The sequence below is a fragment of the Pistacia vera genome, unplaced genomic scaffold (genome assembly GCF_008641045.1).
Source record: "Pistacia vera cultivar Batoury unplaced genomic scaffold, PisVer_v2 Contig347, whole genome shotgun sequence".
NCBI classification, from domain to species: Eukaryota; Viridiplantae; Streptophyta; class Magnoliopsida; order Sapindales; family Anacardiaceae; genus Pistacia; species Pistacia vera.
Window position 1 is genome coordinate 584,259 of NW_022196165.1, and position 18,769 is coordinate 603,027.

The following is an 18,769-nucleotide window of genomic DNA, read 5'->3' on the forward strand; positions in this document are numbered from 1 at the left end:
ATGTTTTTTGTGTACTTTGTTTCCACCACATACCGTCGGTTTTCTGATCTCAGTTGCTTCTTGTTGTGATTTTTGCTAGTGTTGGTTGTATTCTAGTCGTCGACCGATCCCCTTGCTCCCACAACATGCTGCCTTAACGAACTGAGCTGAAATACCATTTTTTAATGATATTTCAGTTCCGTCCTAGTTCTCAAACCGGTTCCACCCTTGTATCTCGACCTCGGTTCCAGTTCTGGTTCCAATTCCTGAAGTAGTAGAACTGGATCCGAAACTAAACCTTATCATGTGTTTTTCTATTAGACACACTATCCATATATTTTAATCAGTTAAATTTTATTGAGATTTGGTATTTTCAACAAGTGTTATAAATCTTCCAGATACATTGGTTTAATATATTGAAGACAGAAGGTATATGATGATAACCCACTTTAATATCCACATTTAAACATATATTAAAGATCGGAATTAGGATCCTTTCCATACTTGAGCTCTCTTGATCATTTTAAGCATTTGTTGTTTCAATTTATTTTATGTTTTTATCTTTTTCAATAACCACCAAGCACAGTATTGTTCAGGTAAACGCCGAGTAAGGGGATAATATTTCATCCTTACTAAGACTGTAAGACCAACCCATGTGGCAAATTTGACAGCCCTCAAAAATAGAAGTTATCCCCTTTTCATTTGAGTTGTTAATATAAACGGTTTAACTAATCAAATCAACCTCGCTCAAAAAAAGAGTAATGTCAAGAGTAAAAAAATTCATTTGTCGTTAATGTAATATATCTACCCTGCAACCACTGCTTCAAGAAGCATTCACTGAATGCAGCGGTAGGTTTCAAGAGAATCAGCAAATCCATCACTGTAAGTAAGCTTCACCAACTGCCCCTTCTCTAGACCATAGTATCGAGCAATAGCATCATTTTCGAGCATTCGAGGGAGCTGGAAAGAATATGAAAACAAATATTGCTCTTAATCAAATCCTAAAAAGATAACAAAGAAAATAGAAGTCCTTTTGTCTGAAAGACCTATTTCTATTATTATTGTAACATTATTTTAAATATCCAAATTCATAACTCAGAACAATAAAGCTTTATAATGAATGGCAACCACATGCTTGAAATTAAGTAATGCCTGAAGGAGATGAGTCAATCAAGAGGTACAGAAAAGTTCCAAATGCAGGAAAATTATGACATACAAATTACTTTTTATTTGAACATCCAAACATCCAAATAAACTCAACCTGGCTAATTCTTATTAGAGACATCGGAAGCGTAGCTTTTGACACTGCTTGAACTAATATGGTTGAGCCCAATGCCAATCTTCAAGCTTGTCTACTCAAAATTCAACCTGGCTAATTATATTCATGACCGGCTATCAAAGTGCAAGTAGCAAACCTGATTAAGCCTAATAATCTGATCCCACAACTTCTTTTGCATACCCATACTCATTAGTTCTGTATCCATAATTCGAGATCTAAACACCACTTATGCCTAGTTCACAATGTTCTCAGACTAAATATCCCTCAAAATATGATTATACATGAAGAAATATGGACGGACGATCAAGGGAGCATTTATTAATATTAGGTCTATACATATAAAATCATCTTACATTGGAAGATATTTCAAAGGCTATAAGAAAATTAATTCCATTACAAACTCCACTTTTGAACAAAAGGCCAGCAAAACAGGACTATCATGAAGAATGCATCAGCAACATCTAAACAGAACTCTTTAATCACTTATAGCCTACTATAAATTAGGGCTTCTATATATCCACCAAATGCAGTAACTACAGTCCACAGTCTACAGTCAATTATTTTTCTACACAGCTTTCTAATTACTAAAGTTCATCATCGCAAAATTGGGTCTTTTAATGTCCACAACCTTGGATTGATGGTAGGAAATTTCAGAACATTCTTACTCCCAGACAATATAAGACTGTTATGCATCAATTTAAGTAATCATTTCCATTTTCTTCAGTGATTCTATTCCAGAACCCTTTTTGTGATCACATGTGTAAGTAAAGCCACAAAAGTCATGAACATCAAAGCATTTCCTCTTTCATTATATTCACTACTATTCAACTAAAATGTGATTACCTGTTCATCTTCCAACATATACTTCTTCAACAATATGTGTTTCTCTGCAGCAGTCAGTATCTCATGCTTTGGTTGCAAGATATGCTTTGTTATGTTAACCAACAAGTCGGTGATCTAAAGAAAAAAATCACAAACTTTATTAGATAAAAGGCTAAGTCGTGAAGTCTAAACATATTAAAATGATTAAAAAATGAGTTTAGCATTATATATCTATCAATTACAGGAGTGCTTTGGATGGTTGGATTACATCTACCATTGGTCATTTCTGAAGTACATTAATTATGCATGCTAGATATGATCTATACCATCAAAAAACTTAGATCGAACAATTGATGTCAGAATTTGTAAAAAATATGGGTCCATGGATATAACAAAACATACAAAACTAGCTGTGAAGAGATATAAAAAAACATGTAAAACTTTCTATCAACAAATTAAGTAATACCCACCCCATTCAGAATTTCATTTTTCAATTTCATAAAATCAAGGGCAATAAATTATATATTGAATGCATATCTAAGGGCCAAAGGCTGTTGCTGCTGCATCAAGGACAACATATAACCTTCTGAAGCATATTGTACATGTATAACTTCATTACCAAACAAAAGAAGTAAACAGTAATATGCATCCACCACACCTTACAACGAAACACCGAACTAAATAATGAAGCAAAAAAGCCCTATTGCACATATAACTTTCCGCTACATGGGTTTACTTAATACTACGTGACAAGAAGTTCAAGAACCTAGATGAGGATGCTCAAATCACTGGCTTAAAAAAGAACCTAGATTGAGTGAAGTGTCTACACTAGAAACTATACCTTCATGAAAAACTAACATGATATCCATTTGGTGGACAAATTTCATGGCCAAGAAAAAGAAAAGATGGCAGTTTCATTGATGTATGCAAGAAGGGTCTCCGAGGTCTTCTACTTCAAAGTCCAACTAAGACATATTTTATGGGAGTATAAATAACAATTGATAAATTATATATCAATTTAGTCAAGTTTTGCTCATCAATTCTAAATCCCAGAGAGGAGTATCATAAATTTAATCTTTCACTACTATAATATAGTGCAACCAAACAGTATTCACAAGATGCCCCAGTGCAGTAACTTGAGGCTGTCATGCAAAATGAAGTTCTTTCGGGAAGGCATGATCATCATCAGTACTAAATTCAAGAGTAAATTGATCAACAAACACATACTCTTTAGACCGATGCAGAAACTAGAATGGAAGTTTAAAACGGTGACTACTTGGAAAATCTCAACTTTAAATGGAAATTTTTGACTTCATTTTAGCAATAGGGGTCATTTGCTTTGCAAGATTAGCATCAGCCCCTGTATATTTTCTCTATTTAGAATCGACCAAAATATGTCGAACAGTTTGTGTTTTGACTTCGTCAGTTCCCAAGAACAAAACCAGCATCTGCATAATATTTTTGAAAATATGTCAGGAGCTTTAAACATTATATATTACTTGGACATGCCAAACAGCCAACACAATTTTTTTTCATATTAAGTATTTAACAAATTCAAACAACAATAAGAACGGTGGAAGGGCAAAAAAATATTTTGTTCCTGCGGAGAAACTAAAATTATTAATGAACTCGTGTTTATCTAAAAACATAAAGAGGTAAAATAGTATTTGCTAATAAAAAGGCACCTTTTTGGAGGGTTTGGAACGGAGAGGAAAGTCAAAACGTAGTCGTTCTAGGAGGTTTGTCTCAAAAATCGAACGGAACTCAGCCAGTGAGCGACTGAGTTGAGAGGAGGGAATGTCATAGCCTCGGTCATTAAGCATCTCTAAAACGGTGCGTAGAGACAAGTAGTACCGAAACTTTCTAAGGCGCGGTGTCGACCTTCCCCCATGCAGTAACCATATCCTTTTGTGTTAGGGGCGGCATTTTACTCGCTACTTGACGAGGGAACCTCGAGAGAAGAGAAGGTGGTGGTTGCGCTGTGGGTGTAGAGGTTTATGAGTCTTCTGACTTCTTGGTTAAATTAACCGAAAAAAAAAAGCCAAAAGCTTTTTTCACCCTTTCTCTCAAAGAGGCCTGGACGGGTTCGAGCTTTGGCTGTTTACTGACTTTTTCGGGCCTATCCTCTCCTTGAGTCGAGGTCGTTAAAAATATATGGTTAGAAATTCTTCCAATTAATCCTTTTTTTTCTTGAATTAAAAAAAAAAAAATCTTTTATTTCTAAGGGCACTTTGATATCAATAATGATTTGCTAACAACTGAATCATAAAGTAGATAAAAGTTGTACAAAATTTATGTAAAATAACTACTTGTTATGTTTTTTGTGATTGTACTATTCGATTGTATGACTCAATTGTAAACATAACATTGATCCTTAATATTAGAACAGCACTAATTTATAACATTTCATAAATCTAATGTGACAACTCGTAATTGATCAATTTGCAATAGGTCTTGTCTGCCAAATATAAACTAACAAATCATGAGCTGCCATTTATGATTGTATGAAAAAGTTGTATGAAAAGGTTATAAGTTAGTTTTATGTTAATATTATTGTTTCCTCAATATATATTAGTGATAAAATTTAATTATCATATTCTTACTTTTATATAAAATATGTTACTTAAGATTATTTTCTAATTAAATGTAAATCAAATTTGTTTTAAACTCTTTTATTGTAGAATTGTGAATTTTCATTCTCTTCTATGAAGAATAATAAAAGAAAACAATTACAGTCTCTTATTTTTTAATTTTTTTCTTTCACAATATATTTTTCAACAAAGCTACGGACATCGGCACTTTACACCGAAAATGTGTACTGGTATGTGTACTCTTGACTCACACCTGACTCACACCAACTGTTGCAGCAATTCAGACGCGTCATTAAACAATAAATATTTTTCTAGTGAACGGTCATCTATCAAATATGGACGGCCGTTCACTTACATGGACTCCCATTCTATTATATGGACGGGAGTCCATTAGCTATGGACGGGCGTCCCCATTTAAAGGACGCCGTCCATAAGTAAAATGGATAATTTTTTTTTATAAAATTTGGAACGACCGTTCATAGGTATGGACGGCTGTCCAAATATTGGACGGGCATTCATATTTTAAGGACGTCCGTCCATAACAGTTCTTTTTAAAAAAATTTACGGATGACCGTTCATCTGTATGGACAGCCGTCCATTCATTTTGGACGGGTGCCCGCAAATAAGGGACGCCTGTCCTTAACCAAAATATGAAAATTTAAAAAAAAAAAATTTGGGGACGCTCGTCCACGAATTGTGGAGACCGTCTCTTATTTTGTACGGGCGTCCGCAAGAAAGGATGCCCGTCCATTATTTTGGTTTTTAAAAACTAAAGAAAAAATTTGGAAGGAAGGCGCTCGTCCATTACTTACGCTTTTTAAAAAAAAGAAAAAATTTGGATGGCCGCCCGCCAATAAGGGACACCGTCCTTAACCAAAACATGAAAATAAAAAAAAAAAATAAAAAAAACTTGGGACGCCCATCCACGAATTGTGGACGGCCGTCCCTTACTTTTGGACAGGCGTCCGTAAGAAATGGACGCCCGTCCATTATTTGGTTTTTAAAAACTAAAGAAAAAATTTGGATGGGTCGTCCACAATTGGCGTCCATAGGAATGGACGCCTGTCCATTACTTATGTTTTTAAAATAAAAGAAAAAATTTGGACAGCGTCCATAACCTGTGGACGGGTCCCTAAGTGTGGACGGGCGTCCGTAAGTAATGGCCCGTCCACTATGTATGGAGCCCGTCCACACTTTAATGAAATGTTTTTTAAATAATTTTTTTTTATTTGCGAAATAACATTAGCTTCTCCAATACGCTCTCCACAAACCAGCGCCCAAATTCTTCGTTGCGTCTGTTCTTGGCGTCTGCGTTGCATCTGCATTTCTCAGCCATTTCTTCCTGAACAACCGTTTTTTCCTCATTTTCCAGCTACCGCGACAAGAACGAAAGTATAAACTTTTCATCAAACATTTTTTCACGGTGAAAAGGGAGATAAAAAGATCAAACTTTGTCCAGATTAGAAAGATTTGTTGAGGTTGTTAACCGATTTTTATTAACTTATGTATTTATTTAGTTTTGTATTCTATTTTGGATTGAATAATGTTACAATAGAAAAAAACTGATAGAGAAAATTTGTTGGTGATTGTATGAATCAGATTCGTGAACGCGAACACTAGTATTGGTTTTGCATTAAATTACAGAATATGGAAGAGTCCAGTTTGCCTCATTTCAATGATGTTAGGTAAATTATGCTCGAAACCTTAACTTTTTCGTCACATGATTTTAAATTTATTGTGTATTGTTTATTTTGATATGTTGTATTAGTACATTTAATTTTATCTATATAAAACTATTAAATGATCAGAAAATGAACGTGATGAATTAGAAGATATGGGATATGCAGAGGAAGAAGTAGAACGTCATATTGGAATGGTGTTTGATTCAGTTGATAGTCTGGTGAAGTATTACAAACGGTATGATAACAAAATGGGATTTGAAGCAATGATACGTACGTCAGAAAAGGTGAAGATGGAGAGATGAGATATGTGACAGTGGCATCTTCTTGTTCTGGGAAGGAGAGATGTAAATCCAGAAATACCTTGAAAAAACAACTGTTGCCAAACAGATTGTAAGAGTCGGATTAGTGCACCTTTGAATGGTGAATGCAAATGGGAAAAAATCAGTTGTCTTAAACATAGCCCTGATCTTACAAGTCCGACAGATATTTCAAGGTTAACCGAAACGATACAACATATATAAAGACGACTTGAAGTTAATGATGTGGTTAGGATTTACCGTGTAAAAATTTTCAGTCATGTTCAGTTGAGGCAGGAGATGTAGGAATTTGACGTTTCTACAAAAAGATTGTAGGAACTACATTGAAAAAGTGAGAAAGCTACGACTTGGAGTTGGAGATGCTTCGGCAGTACTTGAGTATTAGGAAAATGCAAAAGGAGAATTCAAATTTCTTGTACATGATTGATGTAGATGAAGAGAATCGATTACAAAATGTGCTATGGGTTGATGCTAGATGTAGGATTGCATATAAAGAATTCGGTGATGTTATCACCTTCGACACAACGTATCTGACGAACAAGTATGACATGTCATTTGCTACTTTGTAGGGGTTGATCATCATGGACATTAGACGTTGTTAGGTTGTGGGTTGATTTTCATGAGGACACTGAGACATTTGTATGGCTATTTCGTTCCTGGCTTGAATGCATGGATGTTGCTCCTAATGGAATAATCACTGATCAAGATAAGACCATGCAAAATGCAATTGAGATGTTTTCCCTGGTACAAGACATAGGTAGTGTTGTGGCATATAATGAAGAAACTGCCTGAAAAGTTAAGAGGGTATAAGGAATATGAAACTATAAGTTTAAGTTGCAAAATGTTGTGTATGATTCCTTTACGCGTGAAGAGTTCGAAGAGCGGTGGAACCAATTTGTTGATGTGCACAACCTTCACGAGAATGCATGGTTATGTGGATGTACAAGAAATAGTACGATGGGTGCCTGCATTTCTTAAAGATACTTTCTAGACAGGTATGTTACTACCCAACGTAGTGACAGTATGCATGCATTTTTTGATGGGTATGTAAATTCCAAAAAACTTTGAAACAATTTGTGGAACAATATGATAATGCATTGCGAGCTAAAGTGGAAAAAGAAAGGGAGGCTGATTTTAGATCTTTCAAATCTTGGATACCATGCATAACTAATTACCCATTGAGAAACAATTTCAAAGTGCATACACAACTGCAAAGTTTAAAGAGTTCAAGAAGAGATTGCGGGGAAGATTTATTGTGAGTTATCTTTTCTGAAAAAATGTGATTCATACGAGGAGTATCAAGTTTTGGAAGATGTTTGATTTGGAGATAGTAGTGGCGTGTTCCGTATGCGGTATACTTTGAAGAAAGTTCGTGTGATATTCGTTGTACTAGTCATTTGTTGAGTTCAGGGGGATTTTATGCAGATATGTCATTATGGTGTTAATTCATAAAAGGGTTTCACACGTTCCGGAAAAGTATATTTTACGGCTTTGGAGGAAAAAGTGAACAGATGTCATACAAAAATTAAGGTAAGTTATAATAGGTCGAGCACCAACATTGAAGGACAACATTTTGATAAGTGTTTAATTTAATGCTGACAGTAGCAGATATGACATCAAACAGTGAGGGAGATTATAATATGATGACGGAGTATGATTGAGATGAGGAAAAAGTTTGAGCAAAAGGAAAGTGAGGGAGGGCTTGGTACAAAAGTGAACATCTCTTCCACAACCGGTTTGACTAGTCAGATGGGGATAGTCGTCCAAAGAGGGGACTAGTCTATTATTAGTCCAGAGGCAGCTCGTAGCAAAGGTCGTCCTCCATGTGAAGAAAGCAATCGAAGATTGAAGAAATTGTATATAGGGTTAAAAAGAAAAAATTACAAAAACAAAGAATTGGTATGACTTATTCATTATTGAGTATTTTGTTTTGAAACATTATTTATTATTTGAAGTTTAGAAAATATCAACTGATTATTAATGTGTTATGATACTTTTTAGGAAAATGATCATCGGTACAGCACAACAGGAACAATTTCTTTCATGTACTTCCTGGTCAATGCGGAAACTCAAGTGTTGTCGAATGATGTTGTACTACCCAGGTATGTGTTATGTATTTGTATAATTGTAATTGCCTTAAGTTTTCTATAATGTGTGCTAAATTATGGTTGTAAACAATGACAGATGTCCATGGTCCAGTTCCAATCTTGCAGGACAAGTAATTCATATTGGACAGGAGTATGTAAAGATGAACATGTCTCGTTGGGAGATGTTTGATATGTTGCCAAGTTGAAGCATATAGAATTGTATTTGGTAGAAATTTTCATGCTTTGGTTAATTCTACCGAATGCAGTTGAGTTGTTTGCTTATTTAGTTGTTTTATTTTAGTATTTTCGTCATTGGTTGTGTATGGTAGTGAATTCATGATAATGACGTTAATTTAACTTTTATGAATGTTTTTAGTAATATTATCATCACATTGCAGACTCCGGTTGTACATGGAATTTGGGTAGCATTCATTTGAGATTTGAATTTTTAGTCTTCAGTATGTCTAGTATTACATATACATATACATTGAAAAGAGTTGTTGAAATACGTATAAACAAAAGACAAATCTATTATAAACAAAAGACAAATTGATTTATAAACAAAATACAACTTTATTAACAACATCCGCTCAAATCAATCTATTTATAACAAAAGGCAAAAATTCCTGATCATGGTGCAGGGGGTGGAGGTTGACTGAAGGAGGAGGAGGCTATTGAGAATTCTTCATCATGCTGAAAATCTTTGTCATGCGTTCTCAATGATGTCAACTGTTTCTCAATTTTTGATGCAAACGTGTTGAAATCATTTTGCAATGATCATGTTGTTCTTGCATTTGCCTCTCAATACGTGAAAAACGCTCCTCTTGAAACTTTTCCATCCGCTCAAATCTGCTTTCTATTTCTATAAAGTATGAGAAGGCATATCTTCTACATTCTTAGATGACTAGGTTCAATACTCATTCTTCTTCTTCTGCGCACATGACATTGTCCTTTATTAACCCTTCGGAATACTGACACCTTCCTGAATCGTTGCATCTCCCTCCATTTCATCCCTAATCACAAACCATTGTCCTGCCATATTCTTTAATCAAACCCATTTTATTCAATGTCACATCCCCAACACATTATTTGTAGAAAAGTAATCTTTTGTTGCATCATCAGGGGTGGCTCAATATTCAACTTATCACATATTAACGTAACAAGCATCCCCCAATATATTTCTCCTTTTCTACTTGAATCTCTCCCAACTTCTTAATCAATAACTTCGCTAAATTAACTTCCTCCCTGCTATGCTACTCCATGAAACATAAATCCTTAACGTCACATTTTCATTGTCTCTTTCCTACCATTAAATGTGAAAGTCAGGTATCTGTGAAATGCTCTCATAGCAGGATTTTTAACTTTGTAGATTACACCATATGGATGGTAAGTCCTATCCCAGAAACATCAATCCAAGCTGTTTGGAATCCAGGTTCTAGATACGTTTTCCAAACCTTCCAAATCAAATCCTACCAGGTTGCTAAATCTTGTGATGTCACTACAAAGTTCTATTTTTAATCAAAAAACATTGTATACGCCGGAAACTCATCACTATCTATCTCTACAACTTCCAAACTACCAAAAATCATATATCAAATGCTTATATCCATCATATCTCATAATGACCAAACGCTCCTATTCAAATTATTAATCCAACCATTATTTCATCACTTAAACCTAACTGTTAGAAGTCCTAAATCCAAACTTCTTCTAAGATAAATATCTCTCTTTGATACGTCCTCGTATTGTTTTTATGTCGCAGTCTTGAAATTGAATACAGATGACGATGTCCCTTCAAGAGGAATGGTTGTATTTTTGCCCTCACCATTTTCTGCTTTCTTCAAAACCTGTATACATAAAAAAGTCGTCATCATAAACTGCCAAACCTAAACCACATACAAATATCGGCTTGTTAGAGATTTTCATAAGCATATAAAGTGAATCCAAAACAAACTTCATGATCACGGAAACAATTTTAGTGGAACACACATAGTTGCAATTTAAAAGAATAAACTAAGAGAGAAGATGACAAAATAACAGATATATGGAACCAAATAACAATTGACAGATGACATACACAAGTGAACAAAAAAATCGATTGAATCACAAGCTAAAAAGAATACTGAAATGGAAAATTCCCCTGAACATATGCAAAAATTGTCATGATACTTAAAAAAGGTGGAATGTAGTAAGTGTTAAAAGTAAATGAACAAATAATACAGATGAAAATATTTGACGGCAATTCAAATAGGAGAAAAAATATCACTAACTTCTATCATACAGATAGAGCAAAGGGGATGGTATGACTATAAGAAAGTCAGTAAAGAAAGCAATAAATTGGAGAGAAAAAAAAAACTGAGCAAATAAAATTTCAGAAAGACTAATCTGTCAAATGCTATTTAATATGAACCAAAATATTGTTACAATATAGCATCTGTTCAGAAGTTTTACAAGCTTTCTGTTCAACAAATCAAAAAACAGATACAAAGAAACACATTGGTTATTGGTTGAAACAATCTCAAAGGTACAAAAATTCCTTCTCCAAGTACCATTCTTAAATTCAGAAACCACTTAAGATTTTCTATGCTATTGAAAACAGTTTGGGAAACACATAAATCATTTCATATACTTCTCTAAAATACTAGGACCACGCTTTTAATGTGTTTTGTACTCATAACTTATTTCTCAATTATATAAAAGATACATTCTCAGATATTGAATAAACAAAATTCAGATTCCAATTTTTATTAATAGAAAAAAGTTGTTTCTAAAACTTGACTGAACAAAGCCTTCAGTTTCGCCACAGAGAGAAATGGGGATGTGTAGAATTTTAGGCAACAAAACCATAATAAAAAGAGATCCCCGTCATTAAAAACAATGGTTGAAAAAAGGTATTTGGGATGAAAAGACTAAGAGAACAAAATCATTTACCATTAAATTGAGTAAACACAACAATAAATCCTCATAGTCAAGATAATCATCACACAAATCCAATAACCAAAAAACTTTCTATAGATACAGTTTATTGCCTTAAAAACTTTAGTGGCACTCAACACAAGAAAATTTATTCTCCAAAATAAAATAATAATAAAATGAAAAAAAGAGAAAGAATAACCAAACAATGAAATTAATTCAATTTCACATTACACTACAACATTACGCTTTCTAGCCATGGCATCATTGTAGCTAAAGTATGAATTTACGTAGCTAAATGGTTTAGCTACAAATGCAATCTTTGTAGCTTATCGTAGCTAGAAGTGGCGTAGCTAAGATTTAGCCATGTAACTTTTTGCTTACGTAGCTAACAATTTATATTTTTTTGCTATAAATGAGATTAATAGTAACTAAAAACTTAAATGTTTTTGCCATAACAAATAAGCTTGTAGCAAAAACTTTGCCTTTATAGCCACGGAAAATAGTCTGTGTAGCTAGTTAGCATTTTAGCTACAAAAATAAAATTTATACCTAAATCTTGAAAATTTCTGCTACAAAAAATATATCCATAGCAAATATATTAACTTTTTGGCTACGTGACAGCTAAAATCGTAACTAAATAAAAATATCATTTGCCACATATATAGTGAATTATAGCTAAATTTTAATTTTTTTGCTACAAACATATGAAAGTCATATCTATATATGAAAAATATTACTATAGACATAGTGTTTTAATAGCTAAATATGAAATACTTGCTATGATATTTTCGATTTGTAGCTAATATTATAATTATTTGCTATGGACATATTGAAGTCATATCTATATGTGAAATTCAGTTGCTATGGACATAGTTTGTTCATAGCTAAATATTGAAATAACTTGCTATAAATACTTTTAATTTGTAGCTAAATATTATAATTATTTGCTATGGAACAATAATTTATATAAAAAATTTATAATTATTGCTTCAATTAAAATTAAATTGTACAAATATTACTATAATTAACAATTTAAAATAATTACAAATTATAGGAATTCTTTTATATTAAATAGATAATATGACGTCATACGAAAATTTCTAACATAAAAAGTTATACATTAGCAAAGTCATTTCCAACCAAATTGTTTACTCATAAAATCTTTCATCCTAGTCATTTAAATGTTATCAACTAATTTTCTTTTACAAAATATGAATCTTCAATGTCATAGCAATCTTTTCTGACCATTTAAGAATTTCCACCAACCTGCAATATCAATTTGAAAAAGAACTTAGAATCTTAGATAATCATATAGATTAATGTAACATTGCATATCACTTTATGAATGTAAAAAGCAAAATGGTTTTCATAGTATATATGCAATTTTCAAAATAACTTACAATTTCATCAAAAGAGATTTGGTTATTTATTGAAGATTGGACCTTGAGTGTTAAGCATCGTCATGAACTTCTCTTCCATCGTCTATTCATCTCCTCCATTGCTTTTTCACATTTCTAATTCTCTCTTGCTTCCCTCTTTGCCTCCTCCACCCTTTCATTTGCTTCCTTCCTAGTGTTTGTACTGTTTCATAAGTTGTGCTTTAGTTGGTCTACTTCCAAAATATTCGGTAATACTTTTTCCTGGACCATAAGCACGCAATAGCCATTCTTCTCTGGACCAAGGACCTTCAAATATTTCATCATCATTCAATAAGATTTGTCTTTCTACTTGTTGCTTTTTATTGATCAAACTGTGACTACAAAACAAATTATGGTATTAGCTTGGATGTGTGTGCGAATAAAAAATCAATAAGTAGTTAAAGAGAATACAAAGCTATTACAATAATGTCTTCTGTAATGGATTCAACTTGCTTATCTTTCTTTCTTTTGCGAGATTCTATCCAAACTTCAACACGAGAGGAGCATATCCATTTTTCGTTTGCTGTCATAATAAAAGTTATGAACATATTGATTAAAAATGATGAATGTGAATTATTAAACTTAATCGAATATTTGAAAGAAATTCATACCATTTGACGTCTGAGTCGAGCATAACTTTTAGTTCCTGTGTAAGGAGGCATAGACCGCTTTGATCTATTTGTCTTATTCTTGTTACTCCTTTCCTGTATAATGATAAAAAAACAATAATGTTATATCTTATAATTACATAGTAATTATGCTAAAATGTAACTTAAATAGCTATGCTTACTTGAAAGGTTGCCTCCTCCAATAATTAACCAATACTTCCAATCGTCCATATGAACAAGTTTGGGCTTGTTTTTCAAACGATTGGTAAGTTGGTTTCGAATCAAAATATTTTTCTTCATTTTGTATCTGTAATCCCTATATAAGGCATTCATGTGACCAAAAATGGCTTCTTTCCTTCCTTCTACTTCTTCAAATACAAACTTCTCCTGAAAAGCATATAAGATAAAAAAGTTTTAAATTCTACACTAATAATAACAAAATACAAAATTATAAATATTATTTTCTTATCCATCTTACCTTGATAATGGTCCACATATGGTCAATTTCATGTTCTTTAAGTTCTTTCCACTCCTTTATTTGTAAAGGACAACATGACTTATTCCGAACTGTTTGTCCTAAAAACCAAACAAAATCTGTTGAGTTTTATCAACAGCCTGATGATCCTCATCAAATTCATGGGCAATTTTTCTCCTTTTTCTAATGTAATGATTTTATGCAGCGCGTAGGACCTCTTGTTTTCCTTTTTTTCGTGTTTAGACCTAAAAATCATAGAATAATTATTAATTAGCAAATTAAGAACTGTATGACATTTAGAAAATGAAAAGCATGAAAGTAAAACGGAAAAAATTAAAATTAAACCTGATGTCCATGCCTAATTCCAACATTTGATGTGTGTTCCTCCAAAAATGTTGGTTGATTTCTCTCGAAACATTTCCAAGATTATGTTCTTCAGGATAGCAAGACACATATCATCCTTTTCTAAGAGAGTAAACATGTTAACATGCTTCCCTTAGTATTTCTGTAACTGCAAGCATGTTTCTCACGTCATCATCATCAACAATTTGGACTAGCCCATCAAGATCACTGAGGATACTCGTTGGCTTCAGGTAAAACAATTTGTCTCCGCGAAGTATATCAAAGTCACAGTTCTTCTTTATGTAATCCAACAAAGCAAAGTATGTGAGAAACTCAAACTCAAATCAAAATCATAGTACTCTCCACTCACTCTACCATTGACATATGTTCGTGTGGTGAAAAGACAAAATATCCTCCATAATGAAATCTTATTGTTCTCATTCCGGTATGCCCAGTCTTCCTTTATAAAAAAAGTAGATTCAAGTTAGATGAATATTAAATAAACTAACAAACAATATTAATAATGAGTGTACATGATAGACATAACAATGAATTGACTTGGTGATCAAGAAAATATTAAAAAAATAAATGACTAAATGATGTTTACCAATAGAATGAGTTGCTTTTTCTGGCTGTATACGAGAATGGTGATTAAGACATGACTTTTCAATGCTATTTGTAGTAGATTGCACCTTATTGAGTTGTGCTTCATGATGAGTTTTTTGTATATCTTGAGGATACTATCCGCAGGATCACTCTTTTTATCAGTGGGCTTAGTTTTTCTTTTGCCTTTAACTAAACCTCCACGCCTACTCATGTTGTTGGTATTCTAAAAAGTATTTTTACAATAAAATAATCATCAAATATAAATAAATAAATGAAGAAAAAAACTTATTGAGCTATGACATAAAACGGAAAATTTCCTTACACCGCAATGTCAATTAATCATTCATCCATTTTCCAAAATCTTAAGTTATGAATGAAGACAAACTGCACATAAAAAAGTAAAGGGGTCATGAAAAGAATACAGTGAATATATTTATGTAATGGTATTTTAAGCAGAGTGAGTGCCTCGGAGAATCTACTTAAGATTGGTTTCTGGTTAAGGTAATCATCACACAAATCCAATAACCAAAATAACTTTCTATAGATACAGTTTATTGCCTTAAAACTTTAGTGGCACTCACACAAGAAAATTTATTCTCCAAAATAATAATAATAATAAAATGAAAAAAGAGAAAGAATAACCAAACAATGAAATTAATCAATTCACATTAATTAAAAGAGCTTCTAGGGTATCTATATAATCTTATGTCATTACATGTGTGTCTACCATAATTTTTTTGAATCACCTACGGAAGATATAAATAAAGGCTTAAAAATGATCAGCTGACAGCAGGTGGTCATACACCAATCACACCACAAAAATAATGATCCTAGACCTTAAGAAATAACAAAAATAATAACATGTTTCAGTTGTCTGAACAAGAATTGAAAACATTACCGGCTGCCAATGTCATCAATAAAGAAAATTCACTTGGAAGGATGGCGTAGGATTATAAGTTTTATTATAGGATTTGATTCTCTTAGTATGTTTTATTTAACTTGTAACGTTAATAAACAATACTATCATGCTCGGAGCCTACATTGCGTTTAATAAATCCAGTAATATGACCACCATCAATCAATTCAAGTTTTATTTCCCTCTTCACTTGACCAACTATAAAAGAAGATACCAATAAAATCCCTGTCTATTTTTCTTTTGCAGGTGATCAATTCAAATGGCTAGAGAGAGACTTGGCAAATTTTGACAGATCTATAACTCCATGGTTGGTAGCTGCTTGGCATTCACTGGACAGTTCTTACATAGCTCATTACAGAGAAGCACAGTGTATGAGAGTGGAGATGGAAGAATTACTTTACTCATATGGTGTTGACATTGTTTTCAGTGGACATGTAAGTCAGGATAACTTAGAATAATGGAAATTTTAGGCAAAACATGTGAATGAAACTACTTCCGGTATATTTTTTAGCATTTAAGAAAGGCAATTTTCCGTTTGCACTGAACATCACCACAAAGGAAAATAAACATTGAAAGAGGGTTTGGATGCTACGGAGCATTGAATCAAACAATTAATCAATTGAAACATCCCTATACAACTTTATATTTAATTAACCCTTACATTGATATGGTAGAACACTTCTATTTATCAATCACACAAATCAGTCCCACCAAATTGACTAGATTTCAACTCAACTCCATTCAACATTCATCCAACCAAAAAAAAAAAATTGAAAAACGAAAGGGTCTAATTACCAATGGCAGATGAGGAAGATGAAGAACAAGCGTAGAAGAGGAACACGAAGAACAAGAGCGCGAAGACGAAGAACAACCAATAACGCAGATGGAAGACGAAGAAGATGGTAATGGCTGTGCGTTTTAATTTTAGAAACTTCCCCAAAAAATTTTAACCTAATACGTGAACCTTTTTTTTTTTTATTTTAATTACAGTAAAGGACGGTCGTCCGTAAGTGATGGACGCCCATCCTTTACATAAGGGACGACCGTCCAATACTTATGGACGGCCGTCCTTACATAATGGACGGGCGTCCATTCCTTACGGACGCCCGTTCAAAAGTAAGGGACGATCGTCCACAATTTATGGATGGCCGTCCAAATTTTTTCTTTAGTTTTTAAAAACCAAAATAATGGACAGGCGTCCATTTCTTACGAACGCCCGTCTAAAAGTAAAGGACGGCCGTCCACAATTCATAGACGGGTGTCCCCAAAGTTTTTTTTTTTAATTTTCATATTTTAGTTAAGGGTGGGCATCCCTTATTTGTGGGCGCCCGTCCAAAATAAATGGACAGCCGTCCATAACGGATGAACGGTTGTCCATAAATGTTTTTTAATTTGTTTTAAAAAGAATTGTTAATGGACGGGCGTCCATTAAAATATGAACGCCCGTCCAATATTTAGGGACAGCCATCCATAACCTATGAACGGCTGTCCCAAATTTTTATAAAAAAATTTTAATCCATTTTACTTATGGACGGGCGTCCTTTAAATGGGGACGCCCGTCCGTATTCCATGTAAGTGAACAGCCGTCCGTATTTGATGGACAACCGTTCACTAGAAAAATATTTATTGTTTAATAACACGTCTGGATTGTTGGCAACAACTGGTGTGAGTCAGGTGTGAGTCAGGGGTACACGTAAGCTGGTACACATTTTCGGTGCAAAAGTGTCGGTGTCCGTAGCTTTGTTGATTATTTTAATACTATGCATAGGATTAATATAGTCATTGTCTAATACAAAGGTTAAAAATCATTATTTAATGTGAATATTAGAAATTTCAGGACGTTCGATACTTAATAATTTCCACACATATACATACTAATATCAAAATCTAAAACGTTTGAAATATAACAAATTGATATTTATTTATTTGCCTATAGTTTTAATCAAATTTTAATTGATACTAATCTCTTAATAATAAAATGCTAGTATACTTTGTAATTTGAATATAAAATTTGCTGAATTTTTATTTTTATCAAGCATGAGAACTGAGAAGGCCTATATTATAAATTTTCAAAATGAGAACTGAGAAGGCCTATATTATAAATTTTCGCCTTAGGACTTTATTTTCCTTTAGACGGCCTTGAATTAATTTAAAGGTAAACTTCAATTAAAATGCAGAAGTACTCATTCAGTGAAGTTTCCCAAACTTCAGGGGTTTAATTGATTTTTCCCATTTAACAATGAAAACATAACAAATACACTAATGCCAAGGGTCTATGTTGTGTTGCGGAAGATCGATTTTGAACAAAGGCCGTTAATGGAGGTAGAATGAGTTGTTGCAGGAAGAAGAAAAGGTATAAGTAGGGATTTGGGTGGATGGGGGAGAAGACAAGTTTTAAAAAGTTTAAAAAATTAAATAGGCCCGCTGAGGTATGGTTGACTAAAATATCCCCAAAAAGTTTCTAAAATAACAAAAATCCCCTAACATTAATAACCATTAAAAAGCCTTTAGATTTTACACTATTACGAGTTAACAGATATTATCAAATTAATCTCTTCTTATTTATTTTAACACCTATAATTGAACTACAAAAGGATTTATGATATTTCGGAACCCTAAGGGGATATCTGTTGTTTTAACAAACATCAAGGGGATTAACACAAGTTTAAAAAGTGAGAAGCTTTGGTATAATTATATATGCTAAATAGATAAATTGCTTATATTAACATAA

At 33.1% G+C, this 18,769-nt stretch overlaps 1 protein-coding gene across 1 annotated transcript; it reads right to left on the reverse strand.

The window, feature by feature from the left end:
* Positions 1–655: 655 nt before the first annotated feature.
* LOC116139097 lies at positions 656–15,333 on the reverse strand. The gene is made up of 9 exons (XM_031424771.1): positions 15,258–15,333; positions 14,178–14,275; positions 13,937–14,086; positions 13,703–13,795; positions 10,536–10,604; positions 5,943–6,043; positions 3,766–3,961; positions 2,102–2,215; positions 656–939 (listed from the first exon to the last, which is right to left on the reverse strand). Exons 1-9 carry the CDS (start codon positions 15,331–15,333, stop codon positions 814–816), a joined length of 1,023 nt encoding a protein of 340 aa, XP_031280631.1. The 3' UTR covers positions 656–813.
* Between the last annotated feature and the right edge of the window lie 3,436 nt (positions 15,334–18,769).